Here is a 24,597-nt window from a genome sequence, read left to right on the forward strand (position 1 = left end):
AGATTTACTGTCCTTTTTGTGTGTGCGTGTGTGTGCCTTGAAGTTGCTTGCTAACCTATGCATCCATGCATATGCATCCATGGTGTAACATGCCCAAGGGAGTGCAGTTCTCATGAAAGTATTCTGTTCCTACTGCTTGTGGTATTTATATAGAAGATTTAGCAGAATAACACTGTTCGTGCATCCCTACAGTAGCATGGTGTTCTTCAGACAAAGGAAAGTGAGTCTTCTCAAGGTCCTTGTTGCATTTTACTCTGCTCCTTTCCAGCACTAGAGACTCTGGAGGTAATAGGGATTTCTTCCTGTGCAGCTCTGCTGCCATTACCATGGAGGGCAGTAAGAGAACACGGGCAGTGACAGTACCTTTAACGAATGCACTTTTTTTTTTTTAACATGCTTGTGTGTTAGGGCTTGCATTCAGTGGGAATAGGTGGGTTGTCTGCCTGAGTTCTTGTGCAGACAGGAGGGTGAGCAGTTTTCAGATGAGTTAGCTGTCACTTCTGGAGGGCTATGAACTGCCATTGCTTGGTAAGATTTCCTCTGAAGTTCTACATTTAGCCATTGCTGAAGGGAAGTCAAAGGGCTACAGTCAGTGTGGCAGTGACCAGCACTGGATTTTTGAGGGTTTTGATGTGATATTTGTAAATGATGATGTACTTTCTTTTCTCCTCTAGCCCGGGTCGCTCCCCAATTTCCTTTGACAGTGAAATAATAATGATGAATCATGTGTACAAAGAAAGGTTTCCAAAGGTAAGGAATCACTTTTTGAATAATGCATTCAATGAACTCGTGAGAAAGCTCAGAATTTATTTGTGGTACTTACTGAGAAGGATCTCATGTCTTATCTCTGATTTCCAATTGTTTGTTTGTTTGTTTTAAAGCTGAATATTAAAATCTTTGGAATCAAGTTTTGAGAGTTAACGTTTCACTGCAATGAACATAGATGTTTGTTTATCCCAGAGCTGTCGATACGGTCATTCCTTTCTGCTTTACCACTAGTAAAAATAGATGTTTCTCTGGTGGCAGGATATTGGGGCTTATACTGAAAGAAATGACGTCTGTCTATTGCTTGGGGCAGTGATTTTCAGATTTCATGGTCTTGCCTACAAATTCTGAGAGCTGCCTTGGATCTTACATCCTTATTCTGGAGACCCAGGGAAGAATGCAGCCTCAGAACCAAGATATTTTTATAGTCATTTCCATTTGCAAAAAGTGTGTCCTGATTAAATGTTGCTGTTTGTTCTTGTGAACATAATTCTTGCCTATGGTATAATCATTTTATTCTAAGCAAAACACCATTATTGCGTTTTGGACTATTTTCTAAGCCCAGTACATTTTGGGATTGAGAATATGTTACTTTAGTACCCTACTTGTTTATGTTTAGATTTTGGGATAGTAAAATTTTAAGAATAATTTGTTTATTCTGTACTCTTAGGCCACAGCGCAGATGGAAGAACGGCTGGCTGAGTTTATTGCCTCTAATGCTCCAGAGAACGTGCTGCAATTAGCAGATGGGGTCCTAAGTTTCATCCATCATCAAGTTATTGAACTGGCCAGAGATTGCCTAGATAAATCACGTGAAGGTCTCATTACTTCTCGGTACTTTTATGAGCTGCAGGAGAACTTGGAGAAACTTCTCCAGGATGTAAGTGCACTCTAGAAGTAGAATATATTACTTTGATTGAAACTTGAAACAATAAGGCAGAGCTTTGATTTCAGGAGAGGCAGGATGAATTCCAGAGGAAGGGCAGCAGGTGGGGGTATCAGGAGACTTGAGTCGTTGATCTACCATGGGCGGATTTGAGCAAGTCACTTCACCTGTGTACTTCATTTGTATGAAAGTTAAATATGCATATGAGGAAGTCAAAGGCAGTCTTTGCCATTTATGAAAATTGGGTTCATACAGATGAAGGAAATTACTGAACTTTTCTTTCATGTACTTCAAGACTCTGAATGACTTATTAATTACAATAGTGCCTTCAAGGAGTGAAAACACCATAGTTTGTAGTGTTGCTATAAATTTTTCATAAAAGATTTTCTTGAGCTGAACTAATCCAGTTGTGGGGTTGTTTTTTTTTTTACTACTTCGATGTGTTTTGTGGTGTTCAAAGCATTTGAAAATACACAAGGGGGCACAATTTTAATGCATGCTCAGTATGCTTCAGCTACTCATTAAAATCACTCTTTTCCTTTAAAATAATATTAACTTCAAAAAATCTCTTAGAATTTATGCTATAGCTGTTGTGAAGAGTCGGTGCTATTACTTATTGCTGGGTCCAGACCTCTATTTGGGAACATCTTCCTAATCCTCTGCTTTGATTTAAGGAGATAGCAAGTTGAAAGTACAGGATTTATAAAGATCACAGGCTCAGATAACAAATATCACTGAGATACCAAGAAACAGAGACCCTGAAATAATTTTTCTGTGATGATTTTTAATCTTTTTAATGAAGATGTATTTACATGTCATTGATCAGCTTTCCACTATGAATTGCACTAGTTCGTGCACCTCTGCCACTCTGTCTAGGCTTTAGAAAGTGGTAGGTAGATTAAAATACTATGTTAATATACTACTACTGTATTTAAAAGCTTTGTGAAAACTGCAGAATCTTCCTTTGTTTTAACTAAAGTTTTTAGCTACCACATTTATATGAGTGTGGCTGCAACTTCCCCGATATTTGTTATGCATGGGAAAAAGAAATTGCTCATGTTTGTTCCTGTGGTGCTACGCCTGAATGAGGAATGATTTTGACAGATCAAGAGAGGAAGAGAATATTTGTCAAGGACCTGCATGGTTGTCTGCCTATGGCATATCAGTAACCACTGCGGATGCATTTCTGTAGTAAAAAATGTGTTTCCTGGTAAAAGTAGAGTTCTTTGGATGCGGTGCGGGAGTTTGACCGTAGCTTCCAGCATACTGGGCTGGAGAAATTGCATCTAGTCAAAGAAATTGTTCAGGATTCATGGTTTTTAAAGGAGGAAAATCTTTCTAGTGTCTGAAAGCATGGCAGCAGAGCCTTTTTGGACAGCATAAGCAGCACGCAGGCACTGCTGCTGGATCCAGGGCTGGCTGGCGCAGGGACTGACAGAGGCACATGAGCACTGCTGCATTTTGCTGAGAAGGCTTGGAGCTGCTGTGGGGGAGCTGGAAGCAGGGTGCAGAGGTTTCCTGCAGCCAGAAGAGTGTGTCAGTAGGTCCATGTTGTATCTCCAGCATCTAGAAGCAGGGTATGTGTGCACACCAGCTATGAAATAAGGAATGCAGGCACCTTTGGTCGGTGGTTTGGAAGCTGAAAAGCTTTCACTAGAAGTGGATGTGTATGTTTTGCAAAGCAGCATACATTTCAAGGGGTGCAAAGGGTCTACAGAGTATTTTACAGTGTCTTTTAAAGTATCTTCTGGTAACAGATAGTTTAAGCTTGAAATTCTCCAGCTTCCAGACTTTTCTCCCTCCTTTGTATGTGGACTGTGATTTATTATACTCTAAGAAATTGAGAGAGCAATAGGTTAGGTCTGGCCACTCTACTCAGCCCTCTCAGGCCTGTCTTGTGACCTGAAGAGGTTGATCAGGATCTCAGAGAAGGCGTGGGTCAGGTAAACATGCTTTTTCTCTTCCTCTCCCCTCCCTCAGAACAAGTCCTCAATATACACCTTCTAATTTTTTTTTTGAGGACTCACCTGAAACACCAGATTCTTGGAGTTGAAATTAGAGCATCCCAAGGTTAGGGCAGGATCTTTAGCTCTGATTACCTTCTTAAGGCATCATGCAGAGTAGCACTTTATATAAATAAGACCAATTGGAATCCCCCCCCCAAAAATAAACCTCTTTCACTTGGGCAGTAGTATGGTCTTTGCAGTAGGATATAAAGTTTCATGCTATATTTTTACAAGATACAGAGAGACTGGGAAGATGGATTATTGGTCAATAAGGAAACGAGCAGCACTGGGTCAGGAACTGGCAGGAATACCCATGAATTTTCATACAGTTTTACTGTGAAATTCACACAGGAATTTCAAACCACAGAAAGAAAAAACTATTTAATATGTTGCAGTTTGAGGCTACTTTATGTTGTAAAAATGTATTCATAAAATAGAGTAATTGGGTATGTAAATAATGAGCTGTTTAAATATACCAAACCAGAGAGCTTTTAAAGTTTTTAGATCCCGGCTTTTGTAATAAAATGCCAACAAATCTCATTAGTTCTGGCAAATGAGATATTTTCTCGTTTGGAGCGTGAAATATTGTCTTTTAGCTAGAGAAATCTGTTGCTTATTGCATCACTGAAATGATCCTGAAGTAAAAATGAATTTAATAGATTTTCTTTATTTTGGAAAGCGTGGACTTGGATGCCACACTTCACATTTAAAGAAAAGATACTGAAAAATAACAGAAAATACTTATGAAAAGAAATAGGGCACTTGGTTCTTTATCTGTTACCTTAGGGGTTGGGTTAGAGGATGGAACAGGAGCTCAGGTTCCTTTGAAGTAAAAGGTTATAGGCAGTTGTTTACTTGGCTCCATTGACTAAATGACAAAGATGAGGTAAAACTAGCCAAAAGTTGAATGGCTTTTGCGCAGGTTAAGCCAGTTGGAGGTAAGGAAATGAAGAATTACAGGTGTGTTTCTGTGCATGGAACAAAGGAAAGAGGAGGGAATTAGTATTGCACTATGGTGACTGATACAGCACATTGGAAAATTGATATTCTGATTGGAATTGCTTTCTTAATATGAGCCTGAGCGTAAATTTATTGGTTCTTGGCATTGCAGGTCTATTGTTTTGGTTTCCATCAGTATATTAGCTCAATTACAGTGTTGTGACTTGCATATCCCAGTTATTGGTCCTGCTGAACCCCAGGGGAGGACAGTGATTTTAATTTCATGCCCCAGTAGCTCCAGTTAGTGACGGATGGGTCTTTCAGATATGGGAATCGGTTTGTAAATTACCCGTTGCTACCTCCTGTACATGTGTCACTGGCAATGTGTGGAGGAATGGCATCAGCCTCTACCCACAACCCCATCGCTTCTCCCTCCTCCCCTCTGGAGGCGGGAGGGGGGGGACAACCCTGAAATGACACCGGCAACCTTCAGACAAGCATGTCGTCATTGGGAACTGCTAATTAGGTGGCACACATCATCCCAAGGCACATGGAAGCGGTGGGCAGAGCTGTGCTATATAACCCCGTCCGCTTTCGAGATACTGTCAGTGGGACAGATGGTAAACAAGACGTCTGTAGAGATGTCCGGACTATCCTGTGAGGGGAGGAAACAAGAAGAGGCAGTGTTGCTGAGGATCTTGGAAGAGCAGCGCTGTGCAGAGATGATGGCTGAGTGGCTGTTACAAGTTGTGTTTGATTTTTGTAATCCTCTACTCTGCTCTTTTTTTTTTTTTTCCCCATTTGCTTTTCTTTCTCATTTGGCAGTCATGGTCTAGCTTTTCATTTTCAAAACAGACACCTGATTAAGTTAGTTAGATTCTTAAATTATTTGCCTAAATTGCAGAAGATGAGAAAGAGAGAAAACAAAAGGACTTGATTTAAAGGGATAAGTTTGCTTCAACAGTATAAACAGAGGCAATAAATAAAAATATTATTTTTTGCATACTATGTGGGGGAGAAAAAGGACTTTCCAATTGCATGGCTCATATTTCAAATAATACAAAGTTGTTGATGTTTTATTTATTCATGGCAAAGCAGCTAACCCCTGGTGATCTGGAATGGCTTTTCAGCTATGAAAGCATTAATTTCTTCATAGAATTCATATTTTAGCTCATAAGTTTGGGTAATGCATTAAGGGGCACAGAGTGAATACTAATCACCTTCATTTTCATCATTTTCTATTTTATAATGAGAAAATACTGTTTAGGAAAAAAATCGCAACTTATTTCAGTGTTTTCAAAATATTCTTTATAAGGCTTTTATAACCAGGAAGCATCTCTGGTAATGTTTGTAGATGATGAACTAGCAGTTATGTAGTTTTCTTCAAGGTTAAAATTCTGGCACTACCTTATCACCGCTGAAGTAATGTTTCTTATTCTGACCTTTGTCAAAATGAGAAATAATAATGTTGTTGGTTTGGTAGCAAAATTGGCATATATTTATAAATGCTTCCTTTTTCTGGCTTCTGTGTTTTTATTGTTCTTTTAGGTGACTGACAGTGTGTTGGTTTCTCAACAGTATATTTCTTTTTCTTAGATGGTGTTAATGAACAATGCTAAATGAACCTTTAAGTTTCTTGCTGCTTGCATTCGTTTTGATAAAATATCATTCCTATCAGCAGCTACTGGCTTGTTGCCAGTATAAGCACATTGGTGAAGTTCTGGACTTTACATTTGTGTCTGTGCTAAAGCCTAATTTTTTGACATTGGAAAGCAACAGCTAGACTTCATTTCAGAGGTTTTTTCATTGGAACCATCTTTTATCACCCTATAATGAAATACTATTCTACTTGTTTTTCAGGACTTGTAACGATATTGTTTTTGAGCAAACAAGAGTAGTTTGAGGGGTGGGTGGGTATTGTTGGTCAAATTTGCCTGTGTTTCTTACATTACCCATTTTAATGCATTTGTTGCTATAAAAAGACATCCCTTCTTTGTGCATGCACACACACACAAACCTTGAAATTAAGCATTGAATTTGTACTGAAGTCTGGTAAATTAAAGAGTGGGTGAGAATAAATTCTCTGAACTAGCTTTCTGTATGTTCTTTGCTTTGCTTGTGTGCTTGGTACAACAGAGCATTCAATACAATGCTGTAGTTGTTTAGCAGGATTTATGAAATTAAATCAAAAGAAAATAAAGATTAGGATTTTCATGATTATGAATGGAAGTAGCACAAATTCCGCCTGAAAGCACAGCCTAAAAATGTGTAGCTGTTGGTCATTTTCTAGATTTTGGTATCATGTGGATGGTAAAATTGGAAGAATCAGTATTCCTGTTTTCGTTTTTAAAAAACAAAACAAAGAGCACATCGTATCTAATGTAACTGATAGGTGATATAATGCAAATTGAGCCTTTGAAATTTCTCTTGCATGATAAAAAGTCAGTTGTAATGGCAAAGCTATGTGTAACTTGGGGTCCTTGAATGAGCCGAGATTGCAGCCTGGCCCGACTCGGCCATGCCTTCGCTGCTGAATTGCAGTTACTGAGGGTGATTCCTCTGTGATCAGTATTTGACATATAAACATGAAGAGTTCACTGCTAGGACCATAATGGGATCCTTTGCTCTCCACAGGCCCACGAGCGATCGGAGAGCTCAGAGGTTGCCTTTGTTACCCAACTTGTGAAGAAGCTGATGATTATTATTGCACGACCCGCTCGGCTGCTGGAGTGCCTGGTAAGTGTGGTTCTCAGGAGAGCACCTGTGTGATCTGAAGTCTGGAGTGTGTTTGGGGAGATGAGGGACACAAGGTCTTCAAGAGAAAACTTTAAATTGTGATTAAAACATTCATGAAAAATAAATCAGTATATATTTTTTTAAAGTTCTGTCTTTTGTATTAATATGGAATTATTTTCCCATTGGAGTGTCAGCTGCAACAGTGGCTAGGTAGGTTTTAGTGTGAAGGTTATGTCTGAGGGGCCAGATGTAGCTTTTGGCATCACTTCATGCAGCATCACACCGCCTGATTTTCCTCAGGGTGTTAGTAGGAACAGTGAAGAGTGTATAAGTGCATGGTTTTGTGTATACAACATTGTGGTGATTATTGATTATAGAGCTCAGTTCTGTGTCTGCATTTCAAAATGATGTTAAAAAGTCGGTGAGAGTATAGGAAAGAGTCACAAAATTTTTTTTTGAGGGCTGGAGGAGATATCACAAACCAGTTGAAATTTGTGAACTAGCAGGATGAAATTCCCTGGCCTGCATTATGTGAGAGGTACAAGCACACAACCTAGTTGTTCTTTCTGGACATAAAAATGACAGGGAAGCTACATCCGATTGAGACATTACACAGGGTGGCTGAATTAGGAATCTGTGGCTGGTATAGATGTGTAGTTAACAGGCTGAGGGCAGCAGCGTGCCTGGGGATGACATTTATCACTGGAGTCACTAGAAGATAAATGAGTTTTGCAGAGCTTTCTTTGGCAAGGTGGACTGGAGTGGTCCAACCTTTCCAATGATGCCAGTCCTTGTAAACACCTGCTGAGGTTCTGTGAACCTGCAGACTTCAGAGAGTTCCCAAATTCCTCTGCCCTGTCCCATGGCCATCAGATGGATTGCTTTGCTGGGAAGTAGTGCAAGGAAGGCAGGAAACCTTGGTAAGTTTTGTGAACTCATTTCTATACCTGAAAGCACTTTCAAAATCAAATCAGCTTTTAGCTGCAGATCAATAGGTCTCCAGGGTCATCCGCTATCTTCTGCACCCCATGTTCTGCAAAATGCAGGAGAGCAGTAAAGTCATTGAGATTTGAGTAATAAGCTCCAAAGCATGTAGTGACAACCTTGAAAATGCACTGGCTGGTCTTTAAAGTGTAAAGATCATGTTTGGCTTTATGTATTAATTTTTCCATTTTTTTAAGCTTTATTGGCTTTCTAGCAGTTTTTTCCATATATGTAATTCTGCTGATGTGAAGACTTAAGCATGAACGTTCCTTTCATCCTATAAAAGAGCAACAACTATAGCAATGGATAGTCTACCATTTAAATAGCTTGTGAACTACATTTTATTTTTATTTTGTAGCATAACTTTTGATAATCTAACATTTAACTTCATTGTTTATGAATTTATAGACAAATGTTCTAAGATTTACTCTTAACGTTAACTTCAGTAACACAGCTCGTTCTTACTTCTGCCTTTTAAATGAAATGACTCACCATTTAGGCAGGGGTTGGGATGGATGTGATGGTTGTGATGGGATTGAAGGCATGTATCCCTTAGTAGGGACCATTCTTCTCCTTTTAAGTAAAACGGTACACAGATAATAAAATAAATCTACTACAAAGAAGGCAGAAGTAGAATTTATTTTTGTACGCTTCATTTTTTTTTGTCACCAGACATTTATTTTCTTCTGTCCTTTACTCACCAATGAATGCCCTACAGCTGTATCTTGAAAAATCCTTCCCTGACTCCACCTTCCCTCTCGCCTTGCTCTCTAAATTATATTACAGTCCTGTTGATCACATCTCTCTCATGGTCCTCTGTGATCCCTGCTGTCTGGCAGCTCTCAGATAGTTGACGAATTCTTTTCCAGACAAGTTAGAAGAGAACTTTGTTTCTTGCATTGTTACTTTCTTTGGTTGATGGATGTATCAAAGCAGCATTGCTTAGAGTAATCAAGAAAAAGCATCTTCTCTGTTTCTCTAGCCATTTGCATATCTTTACATCATCATTTTCCCTAACTTTTTTTTTCTTGTTCACAGTTCTGTACCCTCTTTTCTCTCATACCACTGACCATACTCACATCCATTCTTTTCTGATAACCTTCGCTGCTTCCCTTTTTTCCCTCACATTTCACTAGAAAATTTTTGAAGAGTCTTGCTCATTGCTGGCAAATAATAAAGTTTGTAGGGCAGAATTAAGGTTATTAAGACAGGTGAATGGTTTGATCAGAAGTGATATTTGAAAGCAGGAGAGGTTCGTATTGGCTTAACTCCTCTGTCAGACAGAGGCAGCAGAAGAAGGCACCTCAGTCCTCATCACCTTTCATAGTACAGCTCAGAGACAAAATTAGGAGGTGGGTCCAGGTTAATGTTTGTATTTTTATGACCTCATTATATGATAGTCTGGTTTTGGTTCATAAAATTCCTACAATCCTTGTCATGTTTTGAATAGCAAATCTAAGCCAGTGGATGTCCACCAGGCTGTAAAGGCATAGCATTTTTGCAGATCAGGTTGGAATGCATTGACTTGCTTGTTGTACTATAAATGTTTAGCATTGCTGCTCAACCCAGAATTAGTTTTGGACGTTTCTGAGGAATCCAGATGATTCAACCCATGCTCTTTCTCTCCAATATGTCAGAGAAACCTTTTGTATCTGTAAAGCTGAATCATTTACACCCCACCCTCCACCCCCTCCCCTTTCTCTCTACCTTTCTGCAGGAGTTTGATCCTGAGGAGTTCTACCATTTGTTAGAAGCTGCAGAAGGCCATGCCAAGGAAGGGCAAGGAATTAAATGTGACATTCCTCGTTACATTATCAGCCAGCTGGGACTTACCAGGGATCCCCTGGAGGGTGAGAACTCATGTTTTGTACTCTCCAAACTACTGAAAGGATAACCAAATCTCTAGATACTAACTCCTGGCCACTACATAGCTAAAGGAAGCTTTTATTTTATTGGTTTAATTTTTAAGCCATTTGTCCTTATCTTCCTTTTTGTTGTCAAATTCTAGATTGTCTTTTCCAGCCCCTTGTCTCAAAGGAGCATTGCTGGGGTAAGGATCACACATCAACAGTGACAGTTCTTTACTTATGGTGTTAATAATGTCTCCCTGTATTATAGCTGAAAAAATGTTAGAAAATGGCTTTATGGTTTAACTGCTTTCTCTGTGCTGCTGGGCAGTAAAAGTAAGTTCACTTGTTATTTCTGTCCAGCCACTGCCTGACCGACTACTGGTGGGTTGGTTGGAAAGGATTTGGTCATCCCATTTGTTGGCCTCACTGGGAAAAGTTGTGACTTTCCATTGTCAGGACCATGAACCAGGACTAGTATGGTTTTTTTAAGTGGAGATACTTGTATTTTTACATCTTGCATAGCAGTGAAACCAAAAAAGAGTGAATTATAACCAGCACAGTATGTCATCAGAGTAGGAGGAGGAGTGCCTTGTTGTACTGCCTGATAACTGAGCACTTCATGTGAAAATAGCAGCAATATTGATGCATGATTCAGTGAAGAGTGCATATATTTTCAATTTTCTAAAGTAGATGCACTATAAACATAATGTCAGTTAATGAGTAGTTCACTTGGATATAAAAGTTTTTATTTCTGCTCCCAAAAGATATTTTTCCAGACAGTTTATGATAATTAACACAAGTTTATACTCAGAGAAGATCTAGTTTGTGATGAAGAGGATTTATTTTACACTTTATGGTTTTTAGGAATGTAGGATATTGCACTTAAACATTTGATACATTTTTAAGGGGTCACAAACATTTGCTTTCTACCTGTTACAAAGTTCGATAAGGTCTATGTAATTACATTGCTTTTTAGACACTCTATGAGTAATGTTTCGAAGAAAGTAGCAGCTTTTCTGCTAGGTCCCAGAATTATATATAGTAAAATGAATATGCTGTAAGTGTACAGAGCCCCAGAAGATCCTGACTTTGGAATTTGTGAGTTAATATTTTTGTCTGGCACTTTGCTAGCTTACTCTCTTCCCCTATGACAAGTTTTACAAGCATGCATGGCTTGCTCAGCAACAATAGAAAGTGTGACAGAGATTGGAGATTGCTGCAGAATATTTCAGTGATTGAACTGTACTTTTTGTTTTCCCTAGAGAGCATAATTTTACCATAAATTAGTAGTCTGGATAGGACTAGTTTAACTTCTACGGTGTTTACTCGAATGACAGTGACAGGTTGACTTCAAGTGAAGAGCTCTTCGGGAAAATTTCTACCAAAGATTGCTAAATGCAATTTAATAGCATTTGTTGAAATCTGACATTAAAGGGAAATTTTCCTTTGATCCCTGTCATGGGAGAGAACCTTTCCATCACTAATTCCCCTTACTAAAGTCAAATTTTCTTTAGAAATGTGTGGAGATGTCAAGGTGCCTTATTTCCTTTCTGTAAGGAGGGCACCCAGAAATGTCAATGATGTCTGTTCAGAGACTAGTGGTTAATGTAGGATTTGGTTCTGCAAAGTTTAGAGCATCTCCTAAGACAGCTGAGTAGCCTAAACTAACTGAATTTCTCACAGTTTGCTGCTGCTCAGCATTTTGCAAAATCGTACACATTTCATGGGGAGAGGTTGTTTGAAATGCAATTCTTTTTCTTTTCTGGAGTACAGAGGTGCCACCATCTTTATGCATGGAGTAGGTTTTAACATTAACTAGCTGGCAGTTTCCTTAAACTTGCATTTGTTGCTTTTATGTATTGTAGAAACCATCTAGAATAAGTGATGCTGAGATTAGGACAATTAATTATATTCATCTTTATATAAAATACTGCTTACAATTTCCAAGATGTTAAAGGTTAGTGCTGTATAATTGGGGTGACTTTTTACAGGGGGGAACTATGTCCTTCATAATCTACAAGCACCTCTTAAAATCCTGTTTGTCTTGTACAAACAAAGAGAATAGTGTTTGATTGAGATCATTAGGAGTAATCTCTCCCCTTTCTTTTCAGAAATGGCCCAGCTGAATAGCTATGACAGCCCAGACACTCCTGAGACAGATGATTCAGTTGAGGTAAAGCAGTAATACACTCATACTGTCTAGCACATTTTTTTTTCCTCTGGAAAGAAGTAGTCTACAATAAAGAATTAATTATAACGCAGTGGAATTTTAATTTAAAAAAAAAAAAAAAGCACTGACATTCAAAAGCACTAAAGTATGCACTCATAACAATGTGCAAATCTCTCCTGTGGAGGAGGTGAAATACATAAAAGATGCAAACAGACGTTTATCATCAAATTTTGTCGGTGTTTCTTTGGAGTTGCAAACAACAATTGTTTGGAGAAACTCTTCATATTTGCATATGTAAAACATGATGGGAATTGAAAAGAAATGAATTTAGTTACAACTGTTGGAAAAATGTAGCTATATAACTCAGTAGGTTTCAAAGATCCCTGGTTTTTTAGTTTATTGGTATTTTAAAAATGTAATGTTATGGAAAGGTCTGAATCTTATAGTTCCAATGATTTTCTGTGCTAATACTTGCAGAGGAAATCTGCAAGGCTGCTAGGGATACAGATGATTATCCTGAAACTGAGGACTCCAGAGCTTTAGAAATCGTTTGTGTTTGGGTAAATGCTGCTTAAAGAAGAAAAGGACAAAAGAGTTGAAGTATAGAACGAAGTTGCTTCTGTTCTCAGTTTCCTTTTTTTGGGATCTTCTTTCCCCAGAGCCGTGGAGCCTCTGTCCAGTCAAAGAAAACTCCATCTGAAGAAGAATTTGAAACTATTAAACTGATCAGTAATGGTGCTTATGGGTAAGGCTTTTTAGGCTTTGCTTTAAAAGAAAATACTATTATCATTCTACCCAGTAAAGGGTTATTACAAAGTTTAGACAAATGACTCTTTTCTGTTGGGTCCAAAGTATAAAGAATTTTGCCTAGGTCTTGGTTCCATACTTGTGATGTCTTCTGCATTCTTGTGACAGATGCCATTTCTTTTATGTTCTCGGGATTTCTTAGGCAGTACCCCTTGTACCTGGAAGTACTTCCTGACTGTGAAGGTCTTAACGTTGTGCTGAACTGGCACCCAGCTTCCAGATTATTGGTTGCTTGTAAAAATAAATTGCCCCATGTTAAAGCTTTCAGAATATTGTATTCCTAATCCCTTTGTGGCACAAATTTGCTGAAGCCCTTCCAAGATGTGGCCTCAAATCTGTTCTTGCAGTAATTATTTCTGCAGCATTTTTTGTGGTAGGTAGGTAAAATATAGACACTTCAGTACCTTGGCTTGAGATGACAAAAATGATTTCCCAAAACATTGTTTCTAGAAGAAATATCGTCACTTAGTTGATTGTGGAATTTCCTAAACAATAGTTTGCTTTGAGTCTGACAAAATTATTTGGTACCCCTTTCTTTATTGTATATCAAGGCACCCTACCTGCATTTCCTTTCATGCGGAGTGTTTTAAGTCCTGTGATTTCTGTTTGTATAAAGGCTACCTAACTGAGTGAGGGTAAAATTCTGTAGTTGCAAATGTTTTTGATGACTCATTCAAGCAGCAGGAATGTTGAGAAAAAAAGTTGTTTATAATTTTGCATTCTTCCGTGTGTTCAGATTGTATATGTTACGTGGCTGTTTGTGAGCACTTGAAATACCAAAATAAATGCTAAAATTTTATAGGGGCAAATGTGAGAAGTAATAAAGTAAGAGTGCTATTAGATTTTATTCATTGAAGAATACAGAATGAAGCTGGTCAGTTAAAATTTTAACTGATCATCCAAACGTATCCTGAATTTTAAAGACGATTCCTGAACTCTTTGCAGTTCATAAATCATTACGAGTGATTTTGATTAGGCCATAACTATGAATAGTGATTCAGTAGGTCATAACATCAAAACCTAAGCAAGCGTGTGCTTGAGTGTTTTGTAGAAGTGGGTGCTTAGTTAACAGCAACTTGGTTTTTATTTTAAAATGTGGAAAAAGTGTAGGTGTACTTTTTTAGTCTGTGAAGACACAATGGAGCAGGTTGAAGCACTGTATTGTTAGGCAAGAAGCTTTTTATATTTTAGTCACATTTCTGCACAGCCCCCATGATTTAAAAATAACTTTGTAAAATGTGGGGAGAGATTGTAGTTCTGCTGTTACTCATTCCTGTCTTTATATTTGGGTGTATTTTACAGTCAGCTGCTTGTGAGACACAATACCATGTTAAATGCAATATACTCCAGAGAGAAGGAAGCAAGCATTGATTCAGAAAGGCAGGCAAACCGGATGAAAATTTCATTTGCAAACTGTGTTACTAATGTGCAGGAATCTAATGATCTGCAAATGATAGAAATGTAAGAGATACTGAAGGAAATCCCTCGTGACAGTGCTGCATCAAATTAACTTTATGGAGCTTGGAAAGAAATCATGCTGATTTCATATATTTTGGATGTTTTTTAGTGAAATAGTGACTGTAGTATTGAAAAATACAAGCCTTGCAAAAGAAGTTTGTGGCATTTGTGCCTGAATTATCTCCTCGTTAGTCACATCAACAAAAATGCTCCTGAATTCAAAAAGGTGCAGTAGCTTTGGAAGGAAGCATGATAGGTCTCCTTCTTTTTGAGGGAGTTTGGCAATGAGATGGGATGTTATAGTCACCGATATGTCTATCAGGATCCATTCAAAGGAGTTACCATACACTGTTTGTTTTTTGCTTTTTAAATAGTTCAAACTGAAAATGGAACTTTTGCTCTTGGTATGTGGTTTTCTAGAGCGGTGTATTTGGTGCGACACAAGACCACCCGTCAACGTTTTGCCATGAAGAAGATCAACAAACAGAACCTAATTTTGAGAAACCAGATCCAGCAGGCTTTTGTCGAGAGAGATATCTTAACATTTGCTGAGAACCCCTTTGTAGTCAGCATGTTCTGCTCCTTTGAGACCAAGCGCCATCTGTGCATGGTTATGGAGTACGTGGAAGGTATGTTTGTCATCATCTACACCTGCAAAGCACGTACACATAATGAGTCTCATTATAAAGGATGCAGCTTCTAAGTGGCTTATAAGATGTGTACATTGATCAGCACGCTGCTGTGAATGCAATAAAGAGGAAGAACATATTGTGTGCACTATTTCTTTCTTCGTGTCAGATGAGGTCAGTCAGCCCTGCAGCAGCAGGGGAGATCATGATGCCCTTTTAGGGAGGAGTGTATGGACTGCTTGGGCTGAGCTGGAGAAATGTGAGTCATTCTGCCCCTAGTACGGCTTTGTATAAGGAGATACTCCTCTTGTGAATCCCTGTGACTAACACAGCATGATTGCAGTGGAGATGAGGAAACATAAAGCCACATGTAGAAAAGTTGGAGGGGTCAGAAGTCATCATGAACCTTCCAGTCCTCATTGGAAAGACATCCTCCTGCTCTGCTATGGGTTGGCATGGCAAGATTCATTGCACGCTCGCTTGGCATTAGAGAAAGGTAGTTAAGAAACATCACCAAGCGACACGGTCTTTGTTCCTTACCAGCCTTTTAAAAATACTGTGCTGTTTTGTTGTTTGCTTTTTTTCCTTACTCACTGGATTTTATTTGATCTGATTTGACTTGTTTTGATTTATTTTATTATTTTTTAGTTATTTTAATTTTTATTTTTAATTTTTATCGCAAGTGATATATTTCCTCTAGTGAATAGAACTAATCTCTTATGCCTGGCTTGCTTGACTGAATGTTTGTGGGAAGCAAACTTATAGTTACTGTATTAGTGCTCTTTCACATAAATTAATGTAATGACAACAGATGTGTCGACATTAAAAAAAAATAAATTCCTGTTTGAAAGTAGAGATGAAGGTTGAATGAAATGTGTGGGCAGTATTACTTCAGAAACTTGAATTGAGGACCCGCAAACTTACTTTTGTGGGTACCATTGTGTCCAATGTTGTGGCTGCTTCTCCATGTGTGGGAAGAGCCAGGTAGTACTCTTAGTATTTGCTTACTACTTTAAGAAGCTCGTATATCAGAAGTATCTGTCACAGCGGTGGAAAGCAAAGAAATTTATACAGAGGCAAAATGGTCATGAACAGTCTTTCCCTCAAGGTTTGCTTACAGTTTGGAAATGGCATCTGCACAATTGTTAAGCTAAATATTTCTTGCTTTCCTGAGCCATACAGAAATTAACAGAAATGCATTGGAGAGAAGGTTTATCCTGATGGGTTTTACTGATAATAAAGATGAGGCCAGAGGAATCTCGGTTCTACTCTTCAATCTGTTTATTTTTTCAGCTGTTCAGCACTTGGTGGTGTTTGTTGTGTTGTGCCATTTTGGAAGAGAAAAAGCATACCAAGCATACCTGCATCTCAGTTTTCCTAAGATTTTAATATTTATTTGAAGCTCAAGACAGAGTTGAGAGACAGTTTTAGAATTTGGGGTAACACGGTTGAGATACAAAGCCTTTAGGAAATTTGCTCTGATCATCTATTACTGTAGTCCTGTAGCTGTTCTCCTTTGTTACTGGAATTTGCTATTTCACTGTGCCATATTTGCAACTTTTTTCTAGGAGGTGATTGTGCTACACTTCTCAAGAACATTGGTGCCCTACCTGTTGACATGGCAAGGATGTATTTTGCTGAGACTGTTTTAGCATTGGAGTACCTACACAATTACGGGATCGTTCACCGTGACCTAAAACCTGATAAGTAAGTCTTCAGCTCTTCAGAAGCTAGAGGAAGAGAGACAGTTCTTTGGAGGCTCTCTACATGGGTAGGAGATGGTAGATGAGTTAGAGATGGTAGAGATTTTTATGGCATCTAACATACAGGAAGTTTTAGGGATTTACTACTGGTGTACAGAACCAGACAGGCACTGAGAAAGAGTAGGAAGAACATTTTCAAATATTATCTTGAAGCTATTGCTGCATTGGTGAAATATGGCAGAAGGCAGTCTGATTTCTTGCAGCCTTAGCAGCTCTGTGAGGTTCAGTTGCATGGGAGGTTCCTTCCAGGTGTTTGATGGAGCTGTAATGCTGAGAATGTGCTTAGCATTATCTTGTATTCTTCCTTTTTTTTTTTTTTTTAATTTCTTTTGGGAAACAATTGAGTGTTGCATTATTTTGCTTCTCCTCTTTCTTCTAGTCTCCTGATAACTTCCATGGGTCACATTAAACTTACAGACTTTGGACTGTCTAAAATTGGGTTAATGAGTCTTACAACTAATCTTTATGAGGGACATATTGAGAAGGATACCAGGGAATTTCTGGACAAGCAGGTAAGCTTGGATAATTTTGTCTGTTGGTGTGGGATCCAGTGCAGGATTCTGTCTTGGGTTTGAATCAGTTTGTAGCACTCCCTGTCTACTTTGATGCTGTGCTGTGTGCTTTATAATCGGAGGAAAAGATAGGAGTCCATTCTCATACTTGCACACAAATTTCTGCTTTTTTGTTTGTTTGGTTGGTTTTTGTTTGTTTTGTTTTGTTTTCTATTTTTTTGGTTTCTCATTTTAAAGTGATGCATTGAGCTCTTAGTTCAGGATATCAAAGGTGTCCTGGGCCGCAGTGCAGGCAGGAACAGTTTTTTTTAGGGATGTAACACTGCTTTTTCTGGAAGGTTGTTCCACAGTCTCCCCCTTCTGGTGTTTAGAAAGTTCATGGCAAGTTCCAATATTTTTCTTATAATTTTGTATGATGGCTTAAACATTGATTTTCCTCACCATGGTATTTCCTAAAGGTTACTTTCCTCTCTAGTCTTCATTTTGCTAGGCTTGACCAGTTATGTTCTTTTAGGTAATGAGATAAATTTTCCTTTGATGAATTAATAGCTCTTTCATGCACCTGTTTCAGCTTGAGATGATTTTTCCTGGGCATAGTTGACAGGAACTATATACTGTATTCTGGATACAGGCTTACAAGTGCCATGTATAATGGGATTATAAAATCCTTATCTCTTCTGAAAATACTTAGGATTGCAGCTGAATTTTCTTTTTTAGCTGTGCCAAGTGTTAATTTGTAATCATCCTATGGTAAACTAAGAACACACAAGGGATTGTATCTTCCTTTGCTTCTGAGTCATAACATTTTTTTGTAGCAGGAGCTCTCCTTGGTCACTAGATCATGGTCTTGCATTTTGCAGCATTTTATTTTTTACAGCTACTTTGTTATTGTTGTTGCTTCCAAGCCCAAGAGAACTTAATTCTTCCAACATGTCATCCTCAGCTGTTGTCTGTGCCTGCTGTACATCTCAAGTTTAAATGCTGAAGTGTGTCATCATACTAGGTTGCTAATTGTGCTAGTGCAGAGATGTAAGAGTTTTGTCAGGATTCAGTCCTTGATAGCTGTAGCTGTGCCAGTAGAAATCCATCAGGCAGACAGACATATTCAGACAGAATCTGCATTTTTCCCGTATGCCTTAGTGCACCAGAGAACGACTTAGCTGGCATGTCCACACTAGGAACATTTCACAGTATATGATATAATTTCTGTGCAGGTGATGTGTTCCCTATACAGACTCTCGCTACATGGAAATAGTTTACAGTCTAGAGTGGCTATGACAAAACATTAAGTTTCTTTCAAAGCTCTGAGGTTAAAACAAATCAAATGAAAAAAAAAAAAAAGAAAAAGAAAAAAAAAAAAGAAAAAAAAAAAAACAAACAACCTAACACATGCACTGAAATCAACTTTGATGTGAATTTGGCACTCTGTAGGCTGACCGCTTTCTTGTGTGTTTCTCTCCAGGTCTGTGGGACTCCAGAATACATTGCGCCAGAAGTGATCCTGCGCCAGGGTTATGGGAAGCCCGTGGATTGGTGGGCCATGGGCGTTATCCTGTATGAGTTTCTAGTTGGCTGTGTGCCTTTCTTTGGTGACACACCTGAAGAGCTGTTTGGACAAGTGATCAGTGGTATGTTTCTGTTCTGGTCCTCAAGGGGTTTCAAAGTGTGCAGTGAAGTAAAACTTTAAAAGTATTGAGGATCTGTAGTTTACTCAAGATAGGCTAGATATAAGGCAATGTTTCTTTCTTTCTAAATTTTTAGGTTTTTAAGTAGCATTCATCTGATTCAGGCTATTGAAAGTTGTTGAGTACTATCTTGCTAGATAGTTCTGCCAGTACGCATGGCATGAGAGTTATGCAAGTCCCTGTAGGACTGGGGAAGAATATTTGAGGATTTTTTTCTGTTCTCTTTTAACTTAAATGATGGAGAATATGAATGGAGCAGCTGCCAACTAGTCTAATTCACTCTGATTTTGGTTGTTTCTTCTGTAGGTGTAAATGTCAGCCAATTAGTAATTGCTGTAGAAATGAAGTAAAAAGGAAATTCTAAGCAAAACGAATTGATGCCATTGTACTCGGTACCTTTATGTCTTGTGGATTTTTAAAACTCCTGCTTGGAGCTGGACGAACAATTGCTTTGTGTTCTCTCAATGAATATGCTAGTGAAAACATTTCCTGTTGGGAATGCTTTCTGAAACAGTAAATTTTTAACACATTTGGCAAATATCCCTAGCAAAAAGCAGATTTCAGTGAAGAACAAAATTCGATGCATGAAATGCTTACCTGTGAATTGTTCCAAGTATAAATAACGTGGAATGTGCGGGCGCAAGATACAGCCACAGTATTGTCAGTGTCATTGTTTATGGATTCTCATGGAAGTCCAATTTCAGACTTTATTAATAGAGTTCTTAATGCTTTTTTTTTTTTTTTCCTCTGCAAGCAGTGCTTGGATTGACAGCAGCTCTAGCTAAGGCTGAATTTTATGCATTTTGGAAAATGTCAATGCTTGAATTATATTAAGTATGCAAGCTGCTGAATTTAAGGTATTTGCAATTCTGGGGAAGAACTGAGCACTGCATTTTACAGTGTAGGAATGTGAATGGTTATTCAAATTGGTTGTGAAGCAGGTAGAAAATGTCAAGTCTTTTTTTGTCCCCAGATGAAATTGCCTGGCCAGAAGGTGATGATGCACTGCCACCAGATGCCCAGGATCTCATTTCTAAGCTTCTTCGCCAAAATCCTCTGGAAAGAATGGGAACAGGTAGGACCTTTGTGGATAGGAAACTACTAGCCAGAAGCAGTAAAAGAAGCTACCTTGCCTATGAGGCAAAGTACTAGCCAGAAGCAGTAAAAGAAGCTACTTTACTGTAAGGCACACCAATCCATGTTGAAAAATGTTGGTCTAGAGCTGAGAAAATGTTTATGCTGGGTTTGATGAAGCTCTGAAAATTAGTATAGACTGCACGTGGGTCAGAAAGATATTGCTGTTTTGTTTGGAAAACAAAAAAGAGACACAATCAGGTATGCAACAACTTCTCAAATTTGTGCTATTCTATTTAAGGCTTGAGGGTTATGCCTTGATTTGACAAGTGTATAATCAGATTTCTTTTCAGTTCCCTTCAACTATGGTCTTAGTCCCCTACAATGAAGTGAACTCATTGGTATAATAAAATAAATGAAAACTTTCCCATTCATAGAGACCTGTACTGTAGAATTCTCCAAACATACAACAAAGTCTTGATACAGTCTCTTTGGCAAAGTCAGATGTGTATGCCTTTTTTTTTTGTATTACAATGTCAGATTTAGAGTTTTACAAGCCAACACTTCTCATTTCCTGATAGTAATAAATAAATAAATAAATAAATAACACAACAAAATAATCTTTAGCTGCCTTCCTGTTTTAAAGTAATTTTTCCAACGGTGTGGCTTCACAGGACTGGTTGTCTGTTTCATAGATATCATTTGCTTGATTTAAATTTGGATTTTAAATTGATAAGGATAAAAATAAAAATAATAAAAAAAAGGATAAAAAGGAAAAAAATAAAAAAAAGGAAAAAAATAAAACTAAATCTATAACAATCTCCAAAAACATGTATTTAGCAAACAACATATGTACATATGAGGGTGATCAATGGAACATAAATTAATAATATAATCAGATTTTCATGTTTCTTTTCTGTCTCAAATCCATATACTTGAAAGGTGTTGCTGTCATGGAAAAGAGGTAGAGTTTCTTGCCTTATCAAATGAATTGATGGACGGATTTTTTGATTCCTTATGTACCTATAATGCTGAGACTGCTGTTCCACTTGGTGTCTGTTACTGCCACGGGCACTCAGCAAACCTTTTATCTCTTTTCCTCTGCTATGCTCTTTTTTTATTATTATTATAATGACAGTAACATCTTTTATGAATATTAATTTCATCTGAAAAAAAATCCCACTTGCTAGTAGACAGATAATCCTTAGTTTTTCCTTCTGGGTACCCAGGAGGTTGTTAACTCATAAGATATTAGTTAAAAGATCCTAATTCAGGAAGGTATGTAAGCCTCTACCTTGATTTAAACAAATGGATGAGTTTATTCATGAAAGTGGAGCCACTCACGTGCTGAGTACCTTTTTTAGTTTGCTCTCTATTTAGCTATGAACTAAATTTAGAATTGGAATTTAGAATTTGGAAATTTTAAATTAAGATGTTAATTATTTCTTAATCTTGCAATTTGCTGTGGAATATAATAGCAGATGCTGTCTTCTAGCCGGTTTGGTCATGTGTTGTCATTAAAGATGAAGAAGAGGTAGGAAGGAATAAATCTTGTTCAGATTTTGTCCTATATCACCACTTTGGTAAAAGGATGAGTTGTTTTTCAAAATTCCTTGAAAAAGCATGATTTAAATGTACTTGGGTACATTCGTATAAACTCTTGATATTTTTAGGGGTTGTTTTTCTTGTTAATGCAAACACTGAAAGAAATATTCTGCAATAAATGATGCTTATTTCAGGTAGTGCCTTTGAAGTGAAACAGCATCGGTTCTTTAAAGATTTGGACTGGAATGGATTACTTCGGCAGAAAGCTGAATTCATCCCACAGTTGGAATCTGAGGATGACACAAGCTATTTTGACAGTAAGACTGAAGATGAGGCATAAACTGCATTGTGTTTTTTGTGTGTACTTCATTTCTGAAGTTGTCAAAGATAAGTCATTGTTAGAAATTGAATAGAACGCTTGATGGAAATTCCTTTTAAAAGTTTCTGTTGAATGCCAAATAAGGTTTCTTTGAAAGCAAATGAATTTTAAATGAAAAAAATGTGTCTGTTAAAGTCAATCGGCCTTTCACTGGTGCCTGTGGACTTGCCAGCCTCGACCCTGCAGTGAGAGATGCTGTATTTGTTATGCTGGGTTTATTACAGGTCTTCCAAAGCATTTGGTGTATCCAACTTCCTTGAGTTTCTGAGGAATGGAGGAATGTTTCCCTAGTGACTGTTTTCAGCCAGTAAATGTTTCTTTTCTAAAAAAACAAAACCAAACCCTGCCCCCCCCCCCCCAAAAAAAAAAATAAAAAAAATCCCACCCCCCAAACCTTGAAGACAAATGTGAATCGCCACGGTATGAGTGCTGTGCAAGATTCATGGCATTTCCAGATAAGAGAGACCCAGTACAGCAGCTCTGAGTGCATCCTGTTGGGTAGAAGCACCACATTATGTTCAGCAGTGCAAGTCAGTGGGTCTGTCATGTGGGGTCAACAAACTCCCCAGTTGTCCAGGCATGCTCAGCACGTTATCGGGATGACTTTAATGCAAACCCTATGTGAGGACTGGAATTCTCACATCCAGAAGTATTGCACATAGATGTTGATAAGGGTTGGCGTTGCTGTTATAAACATAATGCTGAAAATTATAGAATTTATAGAAGTATCTTTCTGGCTGATACAGTGCAGCAAATTTGGCTCAGCGTAGCAATCGGCTTTCTGTAGCCAAATTTATTAACATCCCCTTCTGCAAAATCTAATGTGGCTGGCTTAGAATTACAGTGCTGCAAATCTCATAGCACAAAATCTCTTTGGAGGCAGTTTAGATTTTTTGCATTAAAAATAGCTTTGCATATTGGCTGCTTGCCCATTTTCTTTCACAAAACCAAATCCTTTTCTAGTTGTGGGAGGGAAAAGAGGAAATATTTTTTTGGGTAAATATTTTTATTTTTTAAAGAGGGCTTGTATCTATGTATGCAGGACAGACTTTGTACAATCATAAAGCTGTTGATTGGAAATTGGGGCAGTGAATTGTTTCCTCGTTTCCTTCCATTGGATTGGTATGCCTTAGGGAAGAAATATTCTTACTACAAAGGGTCTTCAGGATTAGACACACATAAAATTTGTGCTGAGTATCAGCATTTAGAGTATGGCTGATGATATAAGATAAGTTCAGTTGGAAGGAGGTATTCTTCACTGCTAATTGTACAGGACAGACAAAACTAGATGTACGTGTTTCAATATTAAAGAAAATACATTTTATGATGTATGAATGCTCCAAGTTCTTTGTAGGTAGACAAGTAGGAATTGGTAGAAAGGCTGTTCTGGGGTGAGCATGCACTGCTTGAGGTGTAAGAGCTATCAATGCTCAGTGCACTGGTGAAATCTGCTACGTGTTGTTTACAGCCCGCTCAGAACGGTACCAACACCTGGATTCAGAAGAGGAGGAGGACACTAATGATGATGATCATGTGGAAATTCGTCAGTTCTCCTCATGCTCACCGAGGTTCAGCAAGGTAGGAGCATGCTAGTTTTGTTGGAAGAAAAAAGTCAAGAGGAATACCATTTAAGAGGCCTTCAATGCTTCATATGAGGTAGATTTTACTCATGCAGATGATATGTGGGAATTGCATTATGTTTACTATTAACTAAGGAAAGAAAGAACTATGGACATATGTTTGCTCTGTGATAGTTTATGTCCTATTATAAGGTGGGTACAAGGTTAATAGGAGAATGGCGTTTTGTATTTCTCAGTGTTTCACTAATACACAAGTTACTGCCAAGGTCTTCTGCATCTGATAGCGTGATGTTTTTACTAATGACTTGGATGCTGGCATAGGGAGTGCCCAAAGATTGTTTGATCTGAGCACTGTTATTATTAAAAGGATATTCCAGTAGGTGACAAGATGGTATTAGGATGAAAATCGATTTTGACATTTTGGAAAAATGGTCTAAACTCAAGGGGATCCCATGCAGTAAGAGCAAATGCAAAGTTCTACACCTCTGCTATTCATTGCTTTTAGCAAAGGGTGACATGGCAGTTTGAAAGAGAAGGATCATAGCACATCTGGGCACATCATGCATCATGAGGTAAATACGCCTGATTATTGAGGCAAAAAGGCAATTATCATAGAGAGCAAGCAAGGATATGTTCTGCAAGGTAAATGAAGAAATCCCGTCCATCTGTTTTAGCAGTAGGTAGGGTTTAGCTGGAGTATTCTGTCCTGTTCTGGGCGATGTTCTTGGAAGTAAACATGGAACAGTAAAAGAGAGGAAAGCAAAAAAAAATCCAAGATGCCCTGAGGATGCTCCTTCTAGCCAGACTTTCTGGATTCAGTATGCCTTAA

The 24,597-nt window shown here is 38.1% G+C and overlaps 1 protein-coding gene across 5 annotated transcripts in view; it reads left to right on the forward strand.

Moving 5' to 3' along the window:
* MAST2 (microtubule associated serine/threonine kinase 2) overlaps positions 1 to 24,597 on the forward strand; it is a 190,947-nt gene that overhangs the window by 148,457 nt on the left and 17,893 nt on the right. For all 5 annotated transcript variants that reach the window (XM_082766145.1, XM_082766147.1, XM_082766146.1 and 2 more), the window contains 13 exons: positions 675 to 750; positions 1,436 to 1,645; positions 7,231 to 7,332; positions 10,034 to 10,166; positions 12,278 to 12,339; positions 12,996 to 13,081; positions 15,022 to 15,230; positions 16,799 to 16,937; positions 17,373 to 17,505; positions 18,968 to 19,133; positions 20,164 to 20,265; positions 22,004 to 22,126; positions 23,657 to 23,766. In XM_082766145.1, the coding sequence (XP_082622271.1) occupies positions 675 to 750; positions 1,436 to 1,645; positions 7,231 to 7,332; positions 10,034 to 10,166; positions 12,278 to 12,339; positions 12,996 to 13,081; positions 15,022 to 15,230; positions 16,799 to 16,937; positions 17,373 to 17,505; positions 18,968 to 19,133; positions 20,164 to 20,265; positions 22,004 to 22,126; positions 23,657 to 23,766 (1,651 nt within the window). The remainder of the gene's footprint in view (positions 1 to 674; positions 751 to 1,435; positions 1,646 to 7,230; positions 7,333 to 10,033; positions 10,167 to 12,277; positions 12,340 to 12,995; positions 13,082 to 15,021; positions 15,231 to 16,798; positions 16,938 to 17,372; positions 17,506 to 18,967; positions 19,134 to 20,163; positions 20,266 to 22,003; positions 22,127 to 23,656; positions 23,767 to 24,597) is intronic.

This window comes from Aythya marila (genome assembly GCF_965140915.1).
Source record: "Aythya marila genome assembly, chromosome: 8".
Taxonomy (NCBI): domain Eukaryota; kingdom Metazoa; phylum Chordata; class Aves; order Anseriformes; family Anatidae; genus Aythya; species Aythya marila.